The sequence below is a fragment of the Strigops habroptila genome, chromosome 4 (genome assembly GCF_004027225.2).
Source record: "Strigops habroptila isolate Jane chromosome 4, bStrHab1.2.pri, whole genome shotgun sequence".
NCBI lineage: Eukaryota > Metazoa > Chordata > Aves > Psittaciformes > Psittacidae > Strigops > Strigops habroptila.
Window position 1 is genome coordinate 13467258 of NC_046358.1, and position 22216 is coordinate 13489473.

Sequence of the window (22216 nt, forward strand, 5' to 3'; positions counted from 1 at the left end):
TGTGGAGAGTTGCTTCTCAGTCTTTCAATGCAAGCAGCCTACATCTGGATTAACAGACTGGAACTTCTGGAGAGTGAAGTTGGGTTTTGCAGCTCACTTTCCAGGAAAGCTCTTTCTATCTGCTTTTTTCCCTATTGTGAAACAGAAGTAGAATCATAGAATAGTTTGGGTTGGAAGGGACATTCAAAGGTCACCTAGTCCAACCCTCCTTTAATGAGCAGGGTCATCTTCAACTAGATCATGGCAAAGGGCTCAATCTAAAGCCACATAGAAGTAATGAAAAGTCCATAATTCACTGTGGTGAACTTGGGATCAGATCTCTGGTCTTTTCCTCATTGTTTCTCTGCAGGCCACTGGCCTTAAAAATATAAGCCAAAATCTTTCTAATTAACACAAACTCTTTTTCCTGCTCGGCAGAAGGAAACATCAAGGGGTCAGTAACATCTGAGCACTAGGAAAGGATTGCTGCCTTGCTGACCCAGGGGATGCATTTGAAACCCAGAACCCTCAATGGTTTTGGAGGATCCTGGAAGTGAGCTGGATCTGGAGGTGGAGGTATTTGCACTTGCTTAATAAAATGCCAGTGCTGGGTGCTCAGAAACAAGTGACATGCTGGACGCTGAGTTTACCAGACCTCCAAAACATACCTGTGGTGCTCCAAGGCAGAGGCAGGTCTTTACATCTGCATGGCAGGTTCAGGTAACATTCTCATCTTGTTCAGTGGGAACTGATTAAAACAAAATCACAATCAAAATTAGGCGAAGCCACTTCTGGTGAGTGCGCAGAGGCTGGACCTCATGTGGTATCCATCTGCTCAGTCAAGGTTAAAATCAATAATTTGCACAGAACTGCTGCTTCGTTTTGCTCTTGCTGCAGTCTGCACACAGATAACAAACATCAGCAAACACAAAGCCAAGCATTCCTCAGTGCCCTCTGTCAGCTTAAGAATCAGCCAGTGGCCAATAGTTATTGTGACCAAGCATGCAAATAGCACTGCAGCTAATGTATTCAGTTATGGTGTTTGATGCCATTCATATGTCATGAAATGTGGATTGACAAAATACGAACATTTTAATGCGTTAAAGGAGCATTTGGGGTTGAATCAGAATGGGGATGGAAAGATACAGCTTAACCTGATGAGTGCAAATAGACCTTAGTTGTGATAATGAAATGTATTTTGTTACTTTGAAATGTAATTAATGAGGGAGGGCAAAGACAATTTTGCGAGCAATTTGAGGACAAAAATTGTTTCATCTTGTTTATTCAATCAAATCGTAGTTCTTTGGGGCCTCTTTGGAGAAAGACTGGCACTTTCCTGAGTCTCAGAGTACAGTTTGCTGCTATTTTATTGTCCCTGTGTGTTGCTTATGTTCTGAAATCTCTGTTGGGAAGCAGCTGTGGTTAGCATGTCTGCAGCACCATCTCACACATTTTGTTGGTTAACCCTGTGTCTCTTTTATTCACAATATCTAACCCCATGGAAACCTTCAAATGATGTCTCAAACGTAACTGATAATACAGTGAAAAGCGAGAGTCAGAATCCTTTGCAGATTTCAATATACTTCATAGTATATAGGAGGATGTCTGGAAATTATGGTCCAAGAACTTACACATGGGGATAATCCAAACCACTCTTTTATGGAAATTGAGCGTGAATGCAAACCTGTGTGCAGCGTACATACAGAAATCACTTTTCCATTACCAGGCTCAACTCAGGTGTTCCCAAGAGTCACACACAATGAAAATCAGTCAGGTCTGAAGTCTTCTTGGAGACCACATCTAGCATATGTGTTTCTAAGACTCTACAACTTGCCTGCAAGAAACAGCTTTATATTCCCAAGACTGCTGAAGGCAGTCACTCTGGAGAGGTCTACTGACCCCAGGTCATTTTGTCAAGGGCAACCCTGTTAGTTCTGGGTCTGAGACTAGCTTAACTGGGCACTTCATTGTTGTAATAACCTTTTGTTCGAAGACCTGAGCAGGGTCATCCCAGCCCATCCTGTCTCTGGATCATCCACTGTCCTGACCTGCTACAGCAAAATCTATCCGCCAAAAGAACTGTGCAGAACATACACCTGAGCTAAGTATTTTCCCTTACATCTGCATAAAAGGATGAGGAGAACTGTGACTACATGGAAAAAGTTCAGGAAGTTTCTAGAAATTCTGAAGTGAGGGAAAAAGTCACTTTGCTCTATTCCTTTTCTTCCTCCCTTCCCCCAAACCAAACCTCTCAGTGTCTCCGAAGCCATGTGAACATACACCCTTTATCTTAGCTTGCAGACAGTATTGTAGCACTAGTTGTAACAAAGGACAGGCGAAAGTTGATGTGACTTTTCCATTAGACCTTTTTGTTTCTTTATAGGAATGAGAAACTGCTGAAATGTTTGTATGAGCACTCAAAACAAAGAAGAAATAATCAGAAATAAAAATAGTTTATTGAGGTTATTAGCAACTAATTCTGGTTTAAATGTGTTGCTCATCATGCCTATTGAGTTGTGGGGTTTATTTCCCTGTCTGAAAGTTATTTGCATAATATATTTACTGGTGTTTGTGTATGTAAGCATTGTTCTTCCATTTTCAAACAAAAGTTCAGCTTGAGTTTCAAAGTTACTTGCTGTGGCTGTTTCCAGCTGTCATATAATGTATGGTTCATCCTCATGAATCCAAGCGCATGTTCGTTCTGCTTCCTGGGGATCCAGCTGCAGCTTTAAAAATGGAGCGAGATGTCCTTGGTGAAGACTGTTTTATGGTGAAGTGCATTTTGGTGAAAAAATGTGATCTTAATAGAAGTCATGAAACTTTCTTAAATAAATGAAATAATAAGTTTTTAAGAACACATCAACAACTTGGATTCTTGAATATACAGTTACAGCTAAACAGCAGCATCCAGACAAATGCTTTTCATGCCATACCTGATCAGCACAGCAAATATAGCATTTTTTTCATTTTCTTTTAAAAGGGCTGGCTTCCTCAGTGGAAAAAGTTCGTCACACCAGGTGTGAGGGGTTGTCCACAAGTAGCCCAATTTTATGCTGCTTTTCCCACACTGAAAAAACCCCCAGTAATTATTAATTAAATGTTAGTTCTTTTCAAAGTTGTGAAAATGCTAATTCAGGAGGGCATTTGCAAGCTCCAAAGAGTTGTTCAACAAGCTATGTACTAACAAAATCGTGTCTGAATTAGCATTTTCAGCACTCGTAGAAATGCAAGGAGCCGATGCGTTGTGCTTTCTTGCTTGTTGCCTTATACATCTATTTCTGTTTGATGTTGTTACACTTTCTGTACACAGCAAGTGAAAAGTGCATATTACCCAAAGTATGGGATCCAGGGAAATTGTCAGCTCATAGACTTTGCCATTTATAACAGTGTCAGACTTCATTTGCTGTAAGCATATAGATATCTGTGGACAGAAAGGAGTACTGCACATGTGGGGCACTGCGCATGGAGGAGGGCAGAGAGTGGATGGAGGAAAAAAGAGCAATGTGGGAAACTCTTCAACAGAAGTCAGCATGACAGCAAGAAATGATGGGTTTAAACTTGTGCCTTCGGTGCCTGCATTCAGCCTGAGTATTTGCTTGTAACATTTCTAACTGGTATTTTCATTATGGAACTTTTTAGTTGGGAGATAGCATATATTTAACGTACATACATACTTATGCACATATATATATAGGGAGAGGGGGATCTTGTGATTGTATAAGTAGCATTTTATATCCAGTACATCAAAATATATGTGTATTTGAAAGATTTAATGGCAGATTCTGAAGCTCTCTTCCAAAAATAAGTATCATAGCAATACTGCTTTACAGCAGTCACTTTATTGATGTAAATGGTGATAGTTTCTGGATAGTTTTATGCTTATTTAAAGAGTGACAAGAAAAATCAGAGTTGCAGTATTATTTTGCTTCTGTGCAGTAGATTGCTGAAGGAATGCTAGAAAAAGATGTTGGTCTTGCCAGGAAGATGGTGGGAAGTAACATTTTCCAGAGTTGCTCTGTCCCTGCATGGGTGTAGGGTACTCCTGAATGCTGGACTTGTGTTTGAGATTGCCTCAAAAAATTCATTTGCCTTGGGATTCCCATCTGAAACATTGAGACTATCTTGTCTCTGCTTGACTGTGGGTTAGAGAATTTAGGGAATTAATTAAGTTTGTGTAGTAGGCTTGAATAGTTTTGATGCAGATAGAGAACCTGGGGATATACTGTGCTTCTCCAGATTACAGTGTTATTCTCTCAGTTGTGTGTGCAACCTTCAGCCTCAGGTTTCTCCTGTGAGCATGAGATGGGTTTTCCTCATCTGGCAAGACCCAGCCAGGGAAGTGCAAGCAAGATGCTCATGATGGGCTCTCCTCTGTGCTTACATCTCAGAAGAGCATCTTTTTGCCTTTTGCCATTGACCATTGCCTGAAGATGTACTTTCAGCCCCCTTACGTTTTAGAACTGGCAGCCATTTCCCCACCTAAATAAGGCAATGCAGTTGGCCACCACTGGTCTGCCATTCGGTGGGATAAGGCAGCCTGCCTCTGGACAGCTATGGGATGGAGGGAGTCCTCCCAGCTGCAACAGGGAAGGAGCAGGTTATGTAAACCAGGGCAGGCTGTAGCCTCAGGCATGTGCTTACCTATTCTCGTTTAACCAGCTGGCACAAAGCTATTTTGCATGGCGGTGTTTGTTGCCAGATAGATCAGAGATGACTCTACTGTTTGTATTAGTGATGTTAGGTTGATATCTGTATTTTCTCCTTTCTCGGTGCTCTGATAGCACAGGGCTGAAGAAGGGCTTGTAAATATATCCAGAGACAGGTTAACAAACACTGAAGGTTCATGAGTTATTTTGGTTTCTCTTCAGTTGTTAGCAGCTCAGCCTAATTTAGGTGCTTTGACTTCCTATTTTTCATTTTGGAAATGACAGGTACTTTAGCAATGTATACTCTGTGATGGTATTTGATTAAGATTTGATCCCACAAAAAATGAACCATGTGCTAAATGTGCGCGTTAGAAGCTTCAGTGATTTCCTGAGCATCATTGAATGGAATGGGGTTGGAAGGGACCTTAAAGCTCATACAGTTCCAACTCCACTGCTGTAGGCAGGGACACCTTCCACTAGACCAGATTGCTCAAAGCCCCATCCAACCTGGCCTTGAACATTGCCAGGGATGGGGCAGCCACAGCTTCTCTGGGAAACTTGTGCCAGTGGCTCACTACCCTTATTGTAGAAAATTTCCTCCTTATATCTAAGCTGAATCTCCCCCCTTTTAGTTTAAAGCATTACCCCTTGTCCTATTGCTGCAGACCCTATTAAAATCATATGTAGACATAAAGTGAAACATGAGTATAAGTCTTTGCAAAGTTCAAATATGCATAAATCATAGTTTATTATAGTAAACTTTTTTTTTCATTTTTTTAGCCTTAAAAAAAGGACGTTTTTGGATTACCCCTGACCCATATCACAAAGATGACAACATCCAAATTGGGCGAGAGGTGAAAATCTCCTGCCAGGTGGAAGCCATCCCTTCCGAAGAACTTACGTTCAGCTGGTTTAAGAATGGACGTCCCTTGCGAAGCTCTGAAAGGATGGTCATTACACAGACTGACCCTGATGTTTCACCTGGCACCACAAACCTGGACATCATTGACCTGAAATTCACTGACTTTGGGACATACACGTGTGTTGCGTCTCTGAAGGGAGGTGGCATATCAGATATCAGCATTGATGTCAACATCTCCAGCAGTACAGGTAAGGAGGCTTTCTGTCATACCAGCTTAACTTCGATATAGGCAGCTTATGTCTTTCTTAGGGAAGAAGGGTGTATACATGGAACACTTCTCACCGCAAGGATATCCAAGCAGATCCTAGATCAAGGGGCTGAGCTGCTTTGATTAAAGGACAGAAACCTGAAAGTGGCATTTAGCACACTCTCCCAAGAACACATTAGTGTCTGATTTACCCAGACATGTTCTCTTTTACCGTCAGAAAAGTTACTGCTTTTGTGAAAGGACTTTGGCCTTTATTTAAGACTTCAAGTCATCCAGAGTCTTGAAAAATAGCTAGTAGGAAATTACAAGGAGGAACAGGAGGATGCTGTGTTAACCAAACAGAATCCATTCAGCTACAGCAAGTACCAAGTATGGAGGAAGGAGCTCTTTTTTGTGAAAGATTACCTATTGCGTGTTGGTGAATCATGCTATTCCAAGTAGGCAGAAAGTTTAAGGTATTTATTACGTGAATTTCCAGATCAGTGATTGAAAAGTCTCTCTCTTTGATGAGCTAAAGCCTTGGCTATTGCTTTGACTGATAATGAATATTTTGTACTATGGAGTAGGAATACGTACCACAGTAGTAATTGCCTGCTTGTCTTTATCTTGTTACTAATCTATTGGTTTGTAACCAATAGATTTCATTGACTTTTTCCCCCAGTAGTTGACTTTAATAACTGAGGTAGTCCATGTTAATAAAATTAACTAGAAAACATTCTGAATGCAGAATTTATTTTCTGCCAAAAATTAGCTACAACCAAGAAGAAATGAGTTGTTGCTGGTCTATAGAGAAGGATAAGAAAAAAAAAAAAAGCATTCTGTTTTCAGAATAGTGTCAGTATTATATCTAGTATCCAAATGTCTTTTATGTGAAGCATTACTGTGCTTTTCCTCAGATTGTGCTTGTTCACTGGGATGAGGCACGCTATGCATGTCGTTTCGAAAACAACAAAGAACACATTGGAAAGCATTTTTATAGCATGGAAGGAAAATGTTTAATAGACATTTTCTCACCACTTTTTGCCACACACGTTCAAGTATATGCTTTCTACTTTTTCAAAAAGATTAAATAAGCACTGTTGCCTCAAAGAGTATATCCACAGTTCTGTTCTCCAAATTTTACATCATTAATACTTTGCAAGTACATGTCACACCTAAACAGCTCTCTTACAACTTTCATGGTAAGTTATCATTTATATTTTAAAGAAGATCCTGCCCTCCATCTTCAGTATGATATCCCACTTGAGCGCCACATCACTTCTGACATGAATCTGGAGGGTTTGCCCACTTAAAGGGTTTCATGAAAAATGTTATATACAGCAGGGAGATGAGGCAGGATTGACCTCTGGTTTGGATAGAAGCCTGGGGAGTATAGCCATGTGATTGAGTTAGGGGCCACTTAAGCAAAATGGACATATATAAGCCCATGGGACTGAATAGGAGGTATCTAAAGGAAGTGACCAGTGTCACTTCAAGGCTACTTTGTTATTTTAGAAGTCATAATGACCTAAGGAGATCCAGAAAAGACTGGAAAAAATGAAATTTCATCTTCCAAGAAGGGAAGAAGGAGATGCAGGGGAGTACAGGCCAGTCATCCTCACCTCAATCCCTGGGAAGGTCATGGAGAATGTTGTCCTAGAAGCCATGTCAACACACATGAAGGACCAGGAAGTGACTGGAAACAGCCAACATAGATTATCAGAGGTGAACTGTGCCTGTTTGCCTGCTGTGATAAAAAAGACTGTGGGCAAGGGGAGGGAAAGGAAAGCTGCCTGCCTTGACTTTCGTAAAGTCTTCAGCACAGTCTTTTATAACACTTTTATAACCAAACTGAGAAAGCATAATTTGGAGAGGTGGACTGGGCATAAAGTATGTATGGAAAATAAGATGCAAAGGGTTGTGTTCACTGATAAAGAGTCAAAAATTGTGCACATAAGTGAACAAGCAGTCAACATTTACACAGTTCACTTTTGCTGTGTCCCACCCTGAAACATAAAGTATACATATACGAACCTTGAGAGACAAGAGGAAAACATGAAATTCATTTAGTTTAGTTAGTTTGTATTTTATTACTTGCTATTTATTTTCTATTTGTGTTATTGTTCAGGGATCTTTTTGGTAAATTTTGTAAGTATAAACCAGAATTATTTTGCACAATTTTATCGGCTTTTAGTGAACTTCAGAATGACCGTGTTGGAGTAATGCAATAAGCTTGGGGAGTTGTGGAGGGCTGTTCCCTTGTAGTGGTACAGGGTGGGGCTGCCTAGTTAGAGAGCAGCTCTGCGGCATTCTGGTAGGCAGCGAGTGGACATGAGCAGCAGCAATGGAGGCTGATGGATATCATGTCCAGTTTTGGACTCTCAATACAAGAGAGGCTTGAGCAAACTGGGGCAAGTCCTGCAAACACCATGAAGTTGGTCAGGAGCGACTGGGGGATGGTGGCTTATCCAGCCTAGAGAAGAGGCAGCCCTGGGGCACCTAACAGCAGCTGTACCCTGCGTGTAAGGGAAGTATCAAGAGGATGGAACTGGGCTTTTTGCAGCAGTGTGTACTGGGAAGGTGAGAGGCAAGAGCCATGAGTTGAAATGAGAAGTTCAGGCTGAATATAAGGAGCAAGTGTTTCACCATGAGGACATCCGAGTGGGAGAACAGAGATATTGTGGGATCCCCATCCTGGGAGGTTTTGAAGACCTCATAAAGCCCTGAGCAGCCTGGTCTGACCTCATATCTGGCCATGCTTTGAGATGGGGCTTGATCTAGAGACCTCCTGAGCTCCCTTTCTGCCTCGATTATCCCATGAAGACTGTAGGAGTGGAAACAGTAATCAATGGATTCATGGACAGGGGGACAGCCTGTCTTTTGGCCAGAAGAAACATGTTTCTCAGGCTTATTAATGCACATCTTACAGGTGAAGAACTGAGAGGACAGGAGCTGAGTTTGACATGATGGATGGCAGTGGCATGCAAACTTTGTTACCTGCTTGCCAGGGTGAAGTGGACGGTGACGTTTGTGCAGTCAGGCATTGCCCATCTGGCAGACAGTAACCGCTACATTGTCTGTACTTGCTGGGGAATCATTTGGGAAATTGATGGGATTTATTGGAAACATCCATTAGATGGCTGTCCCTATAATCTCATCACAATTTCTGCAGGCAGTGATGAATTATGTCAGCTCTTAAATTTACTGTCTTGTGACGCTCAGGAAAATAGGAACAGGGGAAGAAAAAACAGCATTTAGGATCAGCCTTATTTAGCACCGTAAAAGAAATTCTGCCTATTTGTGTGACTTCATTACCTGATTAAGTGGAAGCTGAAATAGTTTCTCTGTGCTATTGAAGGTCATTACTGACTCATCAAGATTCATTACTGCTGTGGTAATTATGAACATAAGGCCTAGGTGCTAACATGTTTTCCAAGTGCCAGGACTTGCACAGATATATTAATATCACACTGTGTGTCTGTTTGCTGGGTCTGGGGAGAATTCTTTCTTCCTGACATGCATGAGGTTCCTCTCGGGGTCCCCAAGCGAGGCAGGAGGGACTGTCACCTCATAAGGAAGGAGATGATTAGGTCTGTCTGTCCAATCTGCAGATTGGAAAGGGATATGTGGCAGTGCAAGGGACATGCCAGCCTCTTCACATACTCGGCATTGCATTTGTTTAGCAGGAATATTTTTCCTTTGACATTTTGTACTTTCAGCAGGAAAGGCATAGATTTGTGTCCTGAGTATCTTATATAAATGGACCTGAAGTAATCCCCTAGCAGCCCTCCCCCTGCCCCATCTACATAAAGTAGGTCACTGAATAGTGGAAACGAGAACTCAAATGTTGAATATTTGCCCTATAAAAGCCCTGTCATCCATAAAACCAACCCTTGGCAAATGTTACTGAAAGGCAGAATGGCTCTTCTGTGTGTGTGTGCATGTCACAGATAGTCTGAAAGCAGAAGATGTTAAAACAGCAACAAAAAAACCACAGTAAAATCGGCTCATGATAAGCAAAAGAGAGGTGGATCAAGAGAGTGTGTTAGTCTTTGTAAGCGATCTTTTTCTCTGCTTTAAATATTGTATTCAAAGCAGGAAGAATAAGGCTTTAGGTGATGTATGGTTTGCTCTGTTCGATATGGCTTCTTATGCTATCTTTATCTCCCTAAAATCAGTATCAGTACAGTAAAAGATGTAACATCTGTCTCTGCTGGCTTATTCTCTTTTCATCTTCCCCCTGGAGGTAGTATTGTGCAGTGAAGCAAGTTGTTATTTCAGGGGGGTTATTTTACTTTATTCTCCAGCTGCACTGCTCTGAATTGCTACCAGAAGGGTTGGACGGGGGAGATGGCCAAGAGTCTTGGCTGGAGGTGGTGGTGACCCTTCTTTTCCTAAGAGAGTCCTTTCTACTGCTTCACTCTTACCCAGTGTGGGCACAACTAGATGCCCTAAGTGGCAAATATGTCAACTGAATTCTTCATCTCTGAGTGAACCTAAAGATGTGCTGAGTGTATACCACCCTGGGTATGCTAGGGTAGGCACATCCCAGAGGGGGACATGACTTTGGGCATGAGCACAGGGTGGGCTGGTGGCCTCCAGGTCTGTTCCACCTCCAAGGCTTGTCATGTCAACACATGAATTCAGTTTTACATAAGTTCTGCCAGAGACAGGCAGAGAAATTCTTGAAAAGCTAGTATATATGAAGCTGTGTATCCTCCCTGCAGTATGATAAGAGGGCTTCCCTGTTAAGCTAATCAGCTATCTATTAAATAATGAATTAATTAAGTGTCCAGGCTGGTGTGTTGGGACATGTGGCCTTGATCTGTGTCTGAAATATGTGTCCTGTGGTCATATTGTTCCTCCTTTGATGAAACATAAGAGACCTTCATTTTAGTTCTAAATGTTTATTAAAATCACATTAGTGCCTCTTTGCATAATGAAAAATTGCTTTTTATGAGATAATTAGTGGTCCAATTAAGATATTTGTAAACCTGAAACACTGTCCAGAGTGATCGTTCATGGGCAACCCTGAGACATACCAGAAAATAGACAGACGTTTCATTATTACAGTAAATTGGTTATTTTTGTGAGCCGTTATCTTTGGAGCTTGTCTTTGAAAAGAGTATGTGAACAGAAGGGACAGATAAATGCTGGATTTTGTTAAAAGGCTTTTCTTTTATAGTTCTATTTTAGTACTTAATGTGCAGAGATTTTTCTTTTTAATTCTATCTCTGGGAGCTGCCATCCCTTCCCATCACACAGCCTGGACCATGGCTGGCTGTAGGGAGGGAGTGAGGACCGGCAACCGCCTGCAGCCCCTTCTCTCCCCACGACCTGGGTTTTCCTTCCAGGAAATCTGATTTCTCCAGGATGCATTCATCCACCGTGGATTGACTTCAACTGAGTTTCTGGGAGCAGACACCCTCTTTATTGGCCACGTTTTGCAGAGTCTTTTTATTCTTCCCTGGAAGGCTAGAGAGTTGGCTTATCTTCTCACGTTGCATATGGCTCATGGAACTGCTCAGCACGACTCCTGCGAGATCACTGAAAACTAATTTGGCTAAATTGCCACTGGCTATGTATGTTCTGAGTTTAAGATGTTACTTTTTAGAGTCTGCAAAGTAAGGTGGTATTTTAAGGTATTGAAAGTATGTTGAGCTATAAGTACTGATTCATAGAATCAGAATCATGGAATGGTTTGGGTTGGAAGGAACTTTAAAGCTCATCTAGTTCCAACCCCCTCTGCCATGGGCAAGGACACCTTCCACTAGATCAGCTTGCTGCAAGCCCCATCCAACCTGGCCTTGGACGCTGCCAGGGATGATGCTGCCACAGTTTCTCTGGGCAACCTATTCCAAGAAGTTGTGGATGGCCCACCTTAAGTTGTGGATGCTCCAGCTGATTCTGGAATTAATTTACTGTTTAAGCAGATCTCTTGTCCAAGTACCCAACATAGTTGATGTAGTTGATGTTCATGTCTTCACTTGCTGTTAGAAGAGTCTTGTGCCCAAGAAAACATGGGCTGTGGTGCTTTTTCTTCTTCTTTGCATACGGGCAGAACAACTCGCAGGCAACTGGAACAATGAGAAAAGAAAGCAACCTTGAAATGAAGACATGATTTCCTTACAGGTCTCTTCATTTACCTTCAACATGAATAACTAGATAAATCCTCTTTCACGGTGGTGAAAGACCATGGAAAGGTTAAAGTAAATTCTCTTGACCTCAGCTGCTTTTCCAATCATCTGGCTGGATCTGCAAGTCTCCCCCAGAGCTCTTGCTTTCTTGCCACTGGAGACCCTGTCAGCATATGCTCCCTGGTATTCCTCAACACTACTCCCAGAAGTAACACACATTAAGAGTACACTGAGTAGTTTTGTCTATGTTTCCAGAGATGTATAGAGAACTCGAATAATTATAACTTGCTGCCCTTCAAAGGCTGTGTGATTGTGATAAAATACATTTTATATACCAGCTCAGCTTCCTACACCACAGCTCAGTCTGTCCTGTCTTAGCAAACCCCTCCATCACATAAGGAGTATGAATCATGAACAGGGACTGAAATGCATGTCTTGGGCAGACGATGATTAATACTGGAGATACAGACCTTCAGATTCATACATATTAGAGAAGGAGAGTACGCAAATAACTTCACCTCTATCTCCTAGCCACTACAGCGTAGATGCTTCAATATTCCTTTTAAATTACTTGAACAATGTGACTTCCAACACTTCTTTTGGGAGATTATCTCTGAGTAATCTCCAGTAGGGATTATTTCTTGATATGCAGCTCAAACACTCCTTTACTCCTCTTTATCCTATAATTACTAGTTATTACCATTAGTCCATTTTAAGCAGCCTGATCACACTGGCCCACAGCCTCCCCATCACTGCTTGAACTGACAGGCTTTGCTTCAGGGCCACAGCTTTTCTTTCTGCCTTTTTAAGGCACCCAAGGAAATACAGAAGTGACAGTAGCCCCTACTTCACCTATGCTATCTGTAATCCCTGGTAAAGAGCTCAGGAGTCATGCTGTCTCCCCCAAGCCTACTATGGTGTCACCACTTCTGAGGGCTACTTGTCCTTTTCACACTGATTAGCTTGGGTTGAAAGGGACCTTTAAAGGCCATGTAGTCCATCATCTTGCAATGAGAAGAGACGTCAAGTAGATCAGGTTGTGCAGAGCCTCTTCTGCCCCTTTGAATGATTTCTCTAAACAGATTCTTGCCTCTGCCATTGCCTCTTTGGCATTTACTTAAGCTATCTGGAGGTTCAAAATAGGGACTTAACCCATCAGGACTTCAAAGATCTAGAGTAGACTAGAACTAGGTTATGTCTACCCAGAATACACGGTGAATAAATGTATTAGGGTCATGCATTTTGGCTTTTTTGTTGAAATAGCTACTTTGGTCCAGTCCCCATTCTCCTATAGACACAGTGCTTGTGCTGGATCAAGGATCCTATGGAATTACAGTAGAACTACCACATGAGATCAGACGGAAGTGTCTAGTCTGGTTTGCTATCTCCAGTAACAGACAGACACATTTACCTAGGGAGCAGTTTAGCAAAAATAGAGAGGACAAGAATACAGTGATACCTTCTGCCATCTGGCCTGGTGAGTCAGCAACTTACAGAGGCAAAGGTTGTCTCAGACCATTTTATTTAAGAGCCAGGAGTGAACATATATCAGCAGATATATATCTTCTGCATGTGCCACTGCCAGTTTCAAAAAATAATAGTGTGAGTTTTTAAAGGAGGTACTAGCACTTTTCTTTTTCAAGTGATAACCCTCTGCTTTAGGAAACAGATTTAACTGCTAAGAGTTAAATTCCCCCACTCACCTGCTAAGCACTTCTTGCTTGGCTGCCACCTGCCTTTGCTTGCCCCACTTGCAGTACCTTTGCTGACATACCCTTGTTTGTGCATGTTTGCTCACACACCCTTGCACGTTTGCTCTTGCACCTTTGCTCATGCACTTCAGCTTGTGCGCCCTTGTTCACCCACATTTGCTCATTCATCTTTGCCCGTGCACCCTTGTGATAAGTTATAGGACAAGAGGAAACAGCTTCAAGTTGTGCCAGGGGAGGTTTAGATTGGATATTAGGAAAAATGTCTTCATCAAAAGGGTTGTCAAGCATTGGAACAGGCTGCCCAGCGAAGTGGTGGAGTCACCATCCTGGGACGTGTTTTAAAGACTGGCTGTTAGGAGCATGGTTTAGTGGTGGACTTGGCAGTGCTGAGTTAATGGTTGGACCCAATGATCTTAAACATCTTTTCCAACCTAAACGATTCTGTGATTCTGTTTCTACACCTTTGCTCACACAGACTCGCTTTCTTCCACAGCAGGCTCAGCCACCTGGTCCTGGGGCCTCCCTACGTCTTGAATTATTAATTTCCCCTCAGTTCTCTAATTTCCCCCCTTCCTTGTCTTCCTGATTTCTGTGTGGCCATTGCATTGATGTGAGTTTCTTTTGTGGCTTTTTTCAGCTTTATTGCTTATGAAAACAAGTCATACACAATCAGGCTGCCAGTGCCTGTCAGTTAGTGTGTCGCAAGTCCCCAGACCCCCTGATATTTTTTGAACTTGTAGCTAATTTAAGCCAAATTTGACAGCAGAATAGACATCTTGGAGTTAATTAACTGCCTGCAAGTTTGTGAAAATAAATAGATAGGTATAAAAAAGGGAAACCCCACAATAAAACCCTCCCTGAGCAAAATTCAGTGCTGTCCTTCTTCCTAATTAGACATTAGAGAATCAGCATCTGAGTTAAGGGGGGACCCATGACTGTAACCACTGTGCTGGGAGCAGAGAAATAAATAGTGAGAGCTCACTGTCTCGAGCACTGTCAGTCAAACGTGATACATTAAAGCTGCAGCCAGGCTGCTTATTTACGGCCTTGCCCATGAAATGATTTGTTTTAATAGATGGCCTTGTCCCTCCTCTCTCCTTCTCTGTTTCCAGTAACAAGAACATTAATAAATAAGTAAACCATAATAATACATTGGCTGGCTTACAATGTGGCAGATGCTGGTTGTGTTGTAAAATGCCACAGGAGGAGATGAGTCAGGTTATTTTAAGGTATCTTTCCATCTGGGGTACTGATACAGCCTATCTTATCAGCCTGCTTGCAGACCTCAGAGTCTGTGGTCCTTATCTTGGCAGTGTGCAGTTTTGCAGTACTGTTATCTCTATTATTCAGAAAGAAAACTGAGTTAAATGGGGGGTAAATTACTAGCTCACAGTTGCACAGGACTTTTTTGGTATGCATCTTTTTTTCTTTTCTTTTTTTTTTTATTTCCTCCCCCCAAAAGATGCATGTCTTGTGCCATTCACTCTCCTTCCTTTCCAATGCCTCCAGAAGCTGAATGTGACCATGAGAAGCAGTGTGTGTTCTTTCTAGATTTCTTCCTTATATGAGTCATAGTTTTTGCTGAGTGTACAAATTTCTGAATTTCCTCTGCCCTTTGGTCTGAGACGTTTCCTGCAGCTGGCAGGTCCCACAGCTGGAGCTTGGGGCTGGTGCCTTCTTGCATCCCCACAGTGCAGCTACATAGGACACAAGTCTTCATGAGCTGCCAGTTGCAATCATACATCTCTATCCTCCTTCCTCTTGAGGTCCACCTCATGGACACACTAACTCTCTCTGTTTATTCCTCACATGACTAACTGTGCCAGTGCCTCACTACCCTCACAGGAAAGAACTTCCTAATATCTAATCTAAATCTACCCTCTCTCAATTTAAATCCATTCCCCCTTGTCCTTGTCCTTGTCCCTACAAGCCCTTGTCAAAAGCCTCTCTCCAGCTTTCTTGCCAGCCCCTTTAGGGACCGGAAGCTGCTCTAAGTTCTCCCCACAGCCTTCTCTTCTGCAGGCTGAACAACCCCAATTCTTTCAGCCTGTCTCTAGAGCAGATGCTCCAGCCCTCAGAGCATGTTTGTGGCCTCCTCTGGACTCACTCCAACAGCTCCACATCCTTCTTATGTTGGGGGCCCCAGAGCTGGGTGCAGTGCTGCAGATGGGGTCTCACAAGAGCAGAGTAGAAGGGGAGAATCACCTCCCTTTTCCATTCCTGTTTCAAGAGCAGGTTTGTGTCAGCCTCCACATGTGAAGCTGGCTTTGCTTCCTCCTCGCTCATCTTTTGTCTCACTTCCATCATGCGTTGCCTTCAACAGGCAGCATTTGCATGGGACCACTTGCTGTCCTGAAGGCAAGCCTTGCTCCTGGCTTAATGCTTGCAATGAGAAGTTACAGCCCTTGCCCCATCCAGAAAGTGGGTGATTTCTGAGGCTAAGACAGGGTGTGATTTTATGATCCAGACCTGTTGCTCTGATGTCTGTCTGGAAAAGATGGAGTCTGGAACAGGCTGCCAGCACAACATGTCTAGAAACAGGTCTACACAAACACTGAAAGGAAAACTCATGTCTTGGACCCATCTGGACCATGGTTTTGCAAGCAGACCTGTAGGTAGCAGTGTAGGTTGGTTCGGAGCAGATAGCACACCTTTTCCCTCTTGATAGCAGGTATTTTGTTTGAGGGCTGTGATCATGTGTCATGGCCTCGTGGTCCTCACAGTCATTGAATCCCTGAGGCAGGAGAAGGTTGCGCTTCCCAGGGAGCTGGAGGTGCTGGAGGGGCAGGGAGTGAGAGGAAAGCTATGAGGGTGCCTGCAGCACCTGTACCAACAGGGACATGCTTTAATCAAAGCACATTCACAGCAGGGAGCAGATACACTGCCCAGGGATGGAGGGACAAAGTAAATGGATTTTTTACTGGTCCAGACAAGGCTTTGTAGTATTTGAACTAAGCTGAAAAGCCACAAGCCTGATGAGCTGGAAAAAAAATGTTCAGAAGGAAGCTTCTTCCTGCAGACAGGCACTGAACAGTGTGTTTTCAAACCTTTCTCTCTAAACTTTATTTTCTTTCTTGGAACAATACCTTTTTTCCCAGTTTAGCCTGTGTTTTCGTAGAACATTGCTTTAGGAAGTGGCCCTTTGGTATCTACTTGATGTGCTCGCTTTCAGGATTCCCACCACAAGCACAGGTGCAGGCCCAGCACAAGCACCATGTACTTCACAGCAAAAGCATGGGATTTAGAAATGAGGGAGAGGAAGGATCACGCACTGGTGGAGAAGTGCAGTCAGAATAGCTCAGAAAGCCACAGAGCAGCCTTCATCTGATCCTTCTGTCCCATCCCTCACCAGGGGCTTTCAGGCATCTCCATGGGGTGGTTCTCCTCTGGGCTCCCTGCAAGTTATCCATGTTCTCTGGGCCCTGGCCTGTGCTCAGGACCTGCTATGGCACATACAGGCATAAGTGAAAAATAAGAATGTTTTATTAATTTGGGGAATGTTTTATTAAGCAGTCTTTCTCTTTTTTCTTCTTTTTTTTTCTTCTTTTATTTGAAGTATAAAATAATTTTTCATTTACTCTCCTGTGGAAAGTTATTTCAGCTTTTACATGTCCCACCAGATTCAGAAGGAGCTATTAAAGCCTTCAAAACAGCTGAGAACAGCATTTTGGTACATGCGAAAGTCCCTGATTTAAGCTTTGATTCCTAGCAGACTTGTCAGGTCTGTAGACACGAGGTAGATCCCAGGGGAAAACTGGAACTATTTCTCACTGGTACAAGTCTGTGGTTTCTGTGTCTGGGGGCCTGAAAATAGCCTCTGATTATTTTTGCCTGCAGACAGGAGTTACAGTGCAGGCTGTATTTTGTCAGTCCTGGCATTCACGGAAAGTAGTTGAGGGCAGGACAGTGTTGAGAGGTAATGCTCCTGTGAAGGAATGCTTTAAAGCAGAAAGCATCTCTCTCCCCCGTGATTCAGAATAAAGACCCATAAGGACAGCTGAGTTTTCAGAAGGCACAAAAGGTGAGAGAAGGTGGGCAGTGTTTAAATCATCTTTTTCCACATTTTCACCAGCCACACAACAGCCTGTACCCCCCTTAAGTAAGGGTCGATGGTGCCAAAGGCACCATGTGTGATCCGGAGACAAACAGCTTCAGACACAGCAGTTCTGTTTGTGTTGCACAGAGAGAGGAGTAAGAAATTGGGTATAAATCCAGCACAGGTATGATAAGATGGGAACAATAATTGTGCATGGCAAAACCATTCTTGTCAGGCCGCCAGAGCTTGTAGTGCTTTGTAATTCTCAAAAGCTGTCACCTAAATGGCTGAGGCAGAGGGGCCACCTCTGATGGGACCGACGGTGGATGCACGTGAAAAAAAATCACCACTTTGATAAACCTCCTGTGATAGAAGGATGCCAACTGCGTTTTGGTTTCAGGTCTTGAATTCTGAACTGATTTCTGAATTGGTATTATTCTTCCTCATTGCGTGGCCATTACAGGCTGGATAAAATCAACAGGCAGTCTGTTGTTAAAAAAGGTTTTTAGCGCCATATACTCATAAAAAGGAAAGCCATAGCTTGCAGTGATAAAGGGCTAGCTGTGACCAGTGGTCCGAATGCACTGATGTACACTGTAATGGCATATTGGCATATATAATGGCATATCTGAGACACACAGGGAGGTAACTAAGTTTCATAGCTGGGGTTGATGAATCTTACTTGAACAACTTCAAGCAGCTGACAACCTGCTCTCATAAATATAGTAGCATTGCACAGTTTTCCAATGTATGTCAGGTTGAACGGGGCTTTGAGAAGCCTGGTCTAGCGGAAGGTGTCTCTGCCCGTTGCAGGGGGTTGGAACTAGATGATCTTTAAGGTCTCTTCCAACCCAAAAGATTCTGTGATTCTATGTAGTCAACATATGCTGTCTGCATATAAACTGCTTCTTGATATACAGCTATGACTGTAACAAGCAAGAAAGCCACCTGATGTCTCTGCAATTCTAATTGTTGAACCGTCTCTTTTTTTTTCTTTGAAGTCCCACCCAATTTGACTGTTCCTCAAGAAAAGTCACCCCTGGTCACCCGGGAAGGGGACACGATCGAACTGCAGTGCCAGGTGACAGGGAAGCCCAAGCCCATCATTCTCTGGTCCCGAGCAGACAAGGAAGTTGTGATGCCGGACGGAGCAATGCAGACGGAGAGCTACGATGGGATCCTGAGGATAGTGAACGTGTCCAGGGAAATGACAGGAACCTACAGGTGCCAGACCAGCCAGTACAATGGGTTTAATGTGAAGCCCAGAGAAGCTTTGGTACAGCTCATTGTACAGTGTGAGTAGACCCTTATTTTCTTTCCATGTGGTTTTGCTGAGAAAAAGAAGTTGATTTATTTCTCCCCTAAATACACAGCAGCAAGTCTTATGGTTTTTACGTTTTTGATGCTATGTTGTTTGGCTCTCTAGTTCCCTGAATCCATGATTATAATGTAAATGTAGAAGTAAAAATTACATAGGAGCCCCATTTATGTTTAAAAAAAAAAAGTGTGAGGCAATCATTGTTTTGCTAATGCCTAGCTTTAAATTTCTTGATACAGGAACAAGCACATGAGATAGGAGGACATATTTCTGTGAATGCAGATCTGATACTGATCTCATTTGTTGATACTATGTAAAACAAGAAGAAAAAAATGAGGGAAAGAACTGTTCCATCTTAGCTGATCTGCATGCAGATCTGCATCATCTGCTCTGTCTTTGCAAACCAGCAGCATCAGGAATGGGAAGGAAAATATAAGAGGAAATCAATTATTTTGCAAATGCTCAGTGTTTATTATTGGAAAATGAAAAGTCTGGTTTGATATGTTTTATGGGGAATAATGAGGCATTCTTTCTTGCTGTGTATCTGATAAAGTTGTTCACTAAATGAGTTTCATGTTCGTTGTATTGTTGGTACTTATTCTCACTTTTTTTATAAAGTGACTTGTATAGCCCTCATTTATTCTAGTTTCAGATGCCCAAATATTATGGCAGATTTGCTTTTTAGCAGTGTTCTGTGCTCAGCGCAACTGACCTCTTTTGGGGCCTCCAGGGATGAGATGCTGCAATATACATAGTTATTACTAATAATCAACTGATTTGTTTTTTTCCAAGGTCTGTTTTATAACAAATTATTTATGCACTTGATTACATGTTGTGGTATTTGCAGTGCTTTCATCAGAGCTATTTACTGGTGTGCAGGCATAGCTTTTTATCAAAGTGTGCTACTGTCCCAGGCACCAGTCGCGTGTATTGAAGCAAGCTGGAGCCTTCTTGCTTGCGCTTCTCCTGCTTGTGGGTTCATCTGTGTTAGGACTGGCACCATCCTACCTGCACTGGTGTATCTAAACTGGGAGCAGAGGTGTCTTTGGCTCCCTCTCTAGAGGTTGCAGAAAATTACTTGGATCTTAGATCATCCTGCAGAGAGGTCTTCCTCTCTCTCTAGAGCATAAAAGGGCCACTGGGGTATTAGTTTCTTACAGATGGCACTTTTAAAGCAGATGGATTGTTGTAGGGAAGACTGGCTCCTGTGCGAACAGGCTGGACCAGCCTTAATTCAGAGCTGTAGTAGCACTAGGGAGCCCTTACTAGCAAAAGAATTTTTACTCAGGTCATTATTACTAGCATTACTAGTGTTTATTCTGATGATGGTTTTTGTGGTTATCATCACTAGGACTAGCTCTGATGACACAGAGTGTTGGTTTCAGATCTCCTATAACAATCCATCATCATTATAAGTGTTTAATTTTAGCCACACAGAAAAAGTGGTTTACAGAAGGTGAATGTCATGAAAAGGCAGAAGATAAAAGACGTGGAAGGGCAGACTATAGGATATGTGGAGAGGGCCCCAAGTCTGTCCTGTAAATGGGCATGCCACCAGGGTACAGGTCATTGTCAGAGCTGGTAGAGCTTGTGGAGCTGTGTCCTGGACCCCCGCAGCACGAATGGTGCAAAAGAGGAGGGTTGATGCTGGAGAAAATACAGAGAGCAGCAGCACAAAGCTGTTACAGGGGTTTTCGGTTGCTTCAGTTTATCAGGTGTATTCACAGATGCTGGGTATGATATGTTCTGGCTACCGCAGCTTTGCTGGGGTATGTCTTTGCCATCTCTTTCAGACATGAAAAACACAAGAAAAGATTAATCCATACAGTTGTAACTTAAAGAAAATCCATCTTGTGAAAGCTTGCAGTGATACTCCCAGCCTGTGGCTCTTGGGACATGGGGTTGGACAGCTTGGAAGACAGCAGCAGCATAGCTCATAGAAATGGTTGACTAAGACTACTTCCTCATAGATCAGTGGTGATCTCAGCCATCACATCTGAACAGTGGTGGCTGAGAAGGGTGATAATGCAAGATTTTTTAATAGCTTGGACTGAAGATTGGCTTGTGTGGTGGCTGCAGACCTTTATGATCTTGAATGGCAGACAGGAAACATGAATAATAAACTCAGTAAAAGCTGATTTGCAGAGTCCCTGTGAATCTCTGAATAAGAACCACTGTACAGTGGAGGAATGGTTGTCATGAATAAGGAGGAGGGAAAGCGGCATCTTTCCCCTGTTCTGTCACTGATCTGCTGTGAGAACTAGGAAAGATTTTGTTTCTAGGCACATTGGTCCTCCATCTTAGCCATTTTGTTTATGTTCCTTTGTTGTCAGCATACATCATCTTTTCCGTATGTTTACAGAGTCCAGCATGATTATCGTAACATCCTCGTTTGGGCTGGTTGTGATGATGTGTGGAGGATGGCCACATGGATGATGGACATGTGGATAATGCAGGCTTCTTCAAGTAATTTAGTTCGTGTATGTGGAGGGTGTTCCTGGTGAAGCAAGAGCTTCAGTAGGAAAGCCCTGGAGGTAAATCCACGCCAGCAGTTACAAACAGCAAAACCCCAAAGTAACAACTGGGGCAAGCTAGCCATCCCATCCCTGCTGCCAAGAATTTCTTATCTAAAGTTTTTAAAGATTTTCTTTCTAAAGTTCTTGGAGAGCTTCATGAGGTCAGAGGAGCCCTGTTTCATGATTTCAGATAATAAAAGCAATTTTCAGCTTTGCTTTTCTTTCTTTTTTTTTTTTTTAAATCCTCAGAAGCTCAGTTCACTTGGGGATACTGGAAGAACAAGTATTCAGAAGCACTCTTGACATGGCTCTATGTAACAGCTGTCATGTGTCCCACATTTTGCCCTGGAAGACTTTATTTCAAATCTTTTGCAGTCACGGAAACTCTTCTATTTATCCAGCGAGGTCTGTATCATTTATCCTGGTCTCCATTTCAAAGCTTTTGAACAGACACTGCTATTTTCTTCATAAGGGAGGCAACCATGCATTTCGTGTTAGAGGAAGGAATGGTTGAGTCTGGTTCTTGGGGAATGTTTCCCAGGATGTGGACAAGGACTTCCCACCAGCTGCGCTTCTTCAGGACCTAAGCCAGTCCTGATGGACCCAGTGTGATGACTCCTGCTGACTTCCAAAGGCTGGTGGATGCACTGCTAGCCTTACTGTTCCTTTACAATATTTTGCTGGTAGGAAAAGAAGCTTCGTTTTTATGTGTTTTTTGTATTGCATTAGATGCAGCCATTCACATATTCTGAAAGAGGTGAGA

General features: G+C 42.7%; 1 protein-coding gene across 3 annotated transcripts in view; it reads left to right on the top strand.

Annotated features, from left to right (window-relative positions):
- The window catches only part of MDGA2 (MAM domain containing glycosylphosphatidylinositol anchor 2), a 371741-nt gene that overhangs the window by 233024 nt on the left and 116501 nt on the right, over positions 1-22216 (top strand). For all 3 annotated transcript variants that reach the window (XR_003991066.1, XM_030483781.1, XM_032919889.1), the window contains 2 exons: positions 5406-5735; positions 18621-18914. Coding sequence is in view for 2 of the 3 variants with exons in the window: in XM_030483781.1 (XP_030339641.1) it covers positions 5406-5735; positions 18621-18914 (624 nt within the window). In the remaining variant the exon portion in view is untranslated. The remainder of the gene's footprint in view (positions 1-5405; positions 5736-18620; positions 18915-22216) is intronic.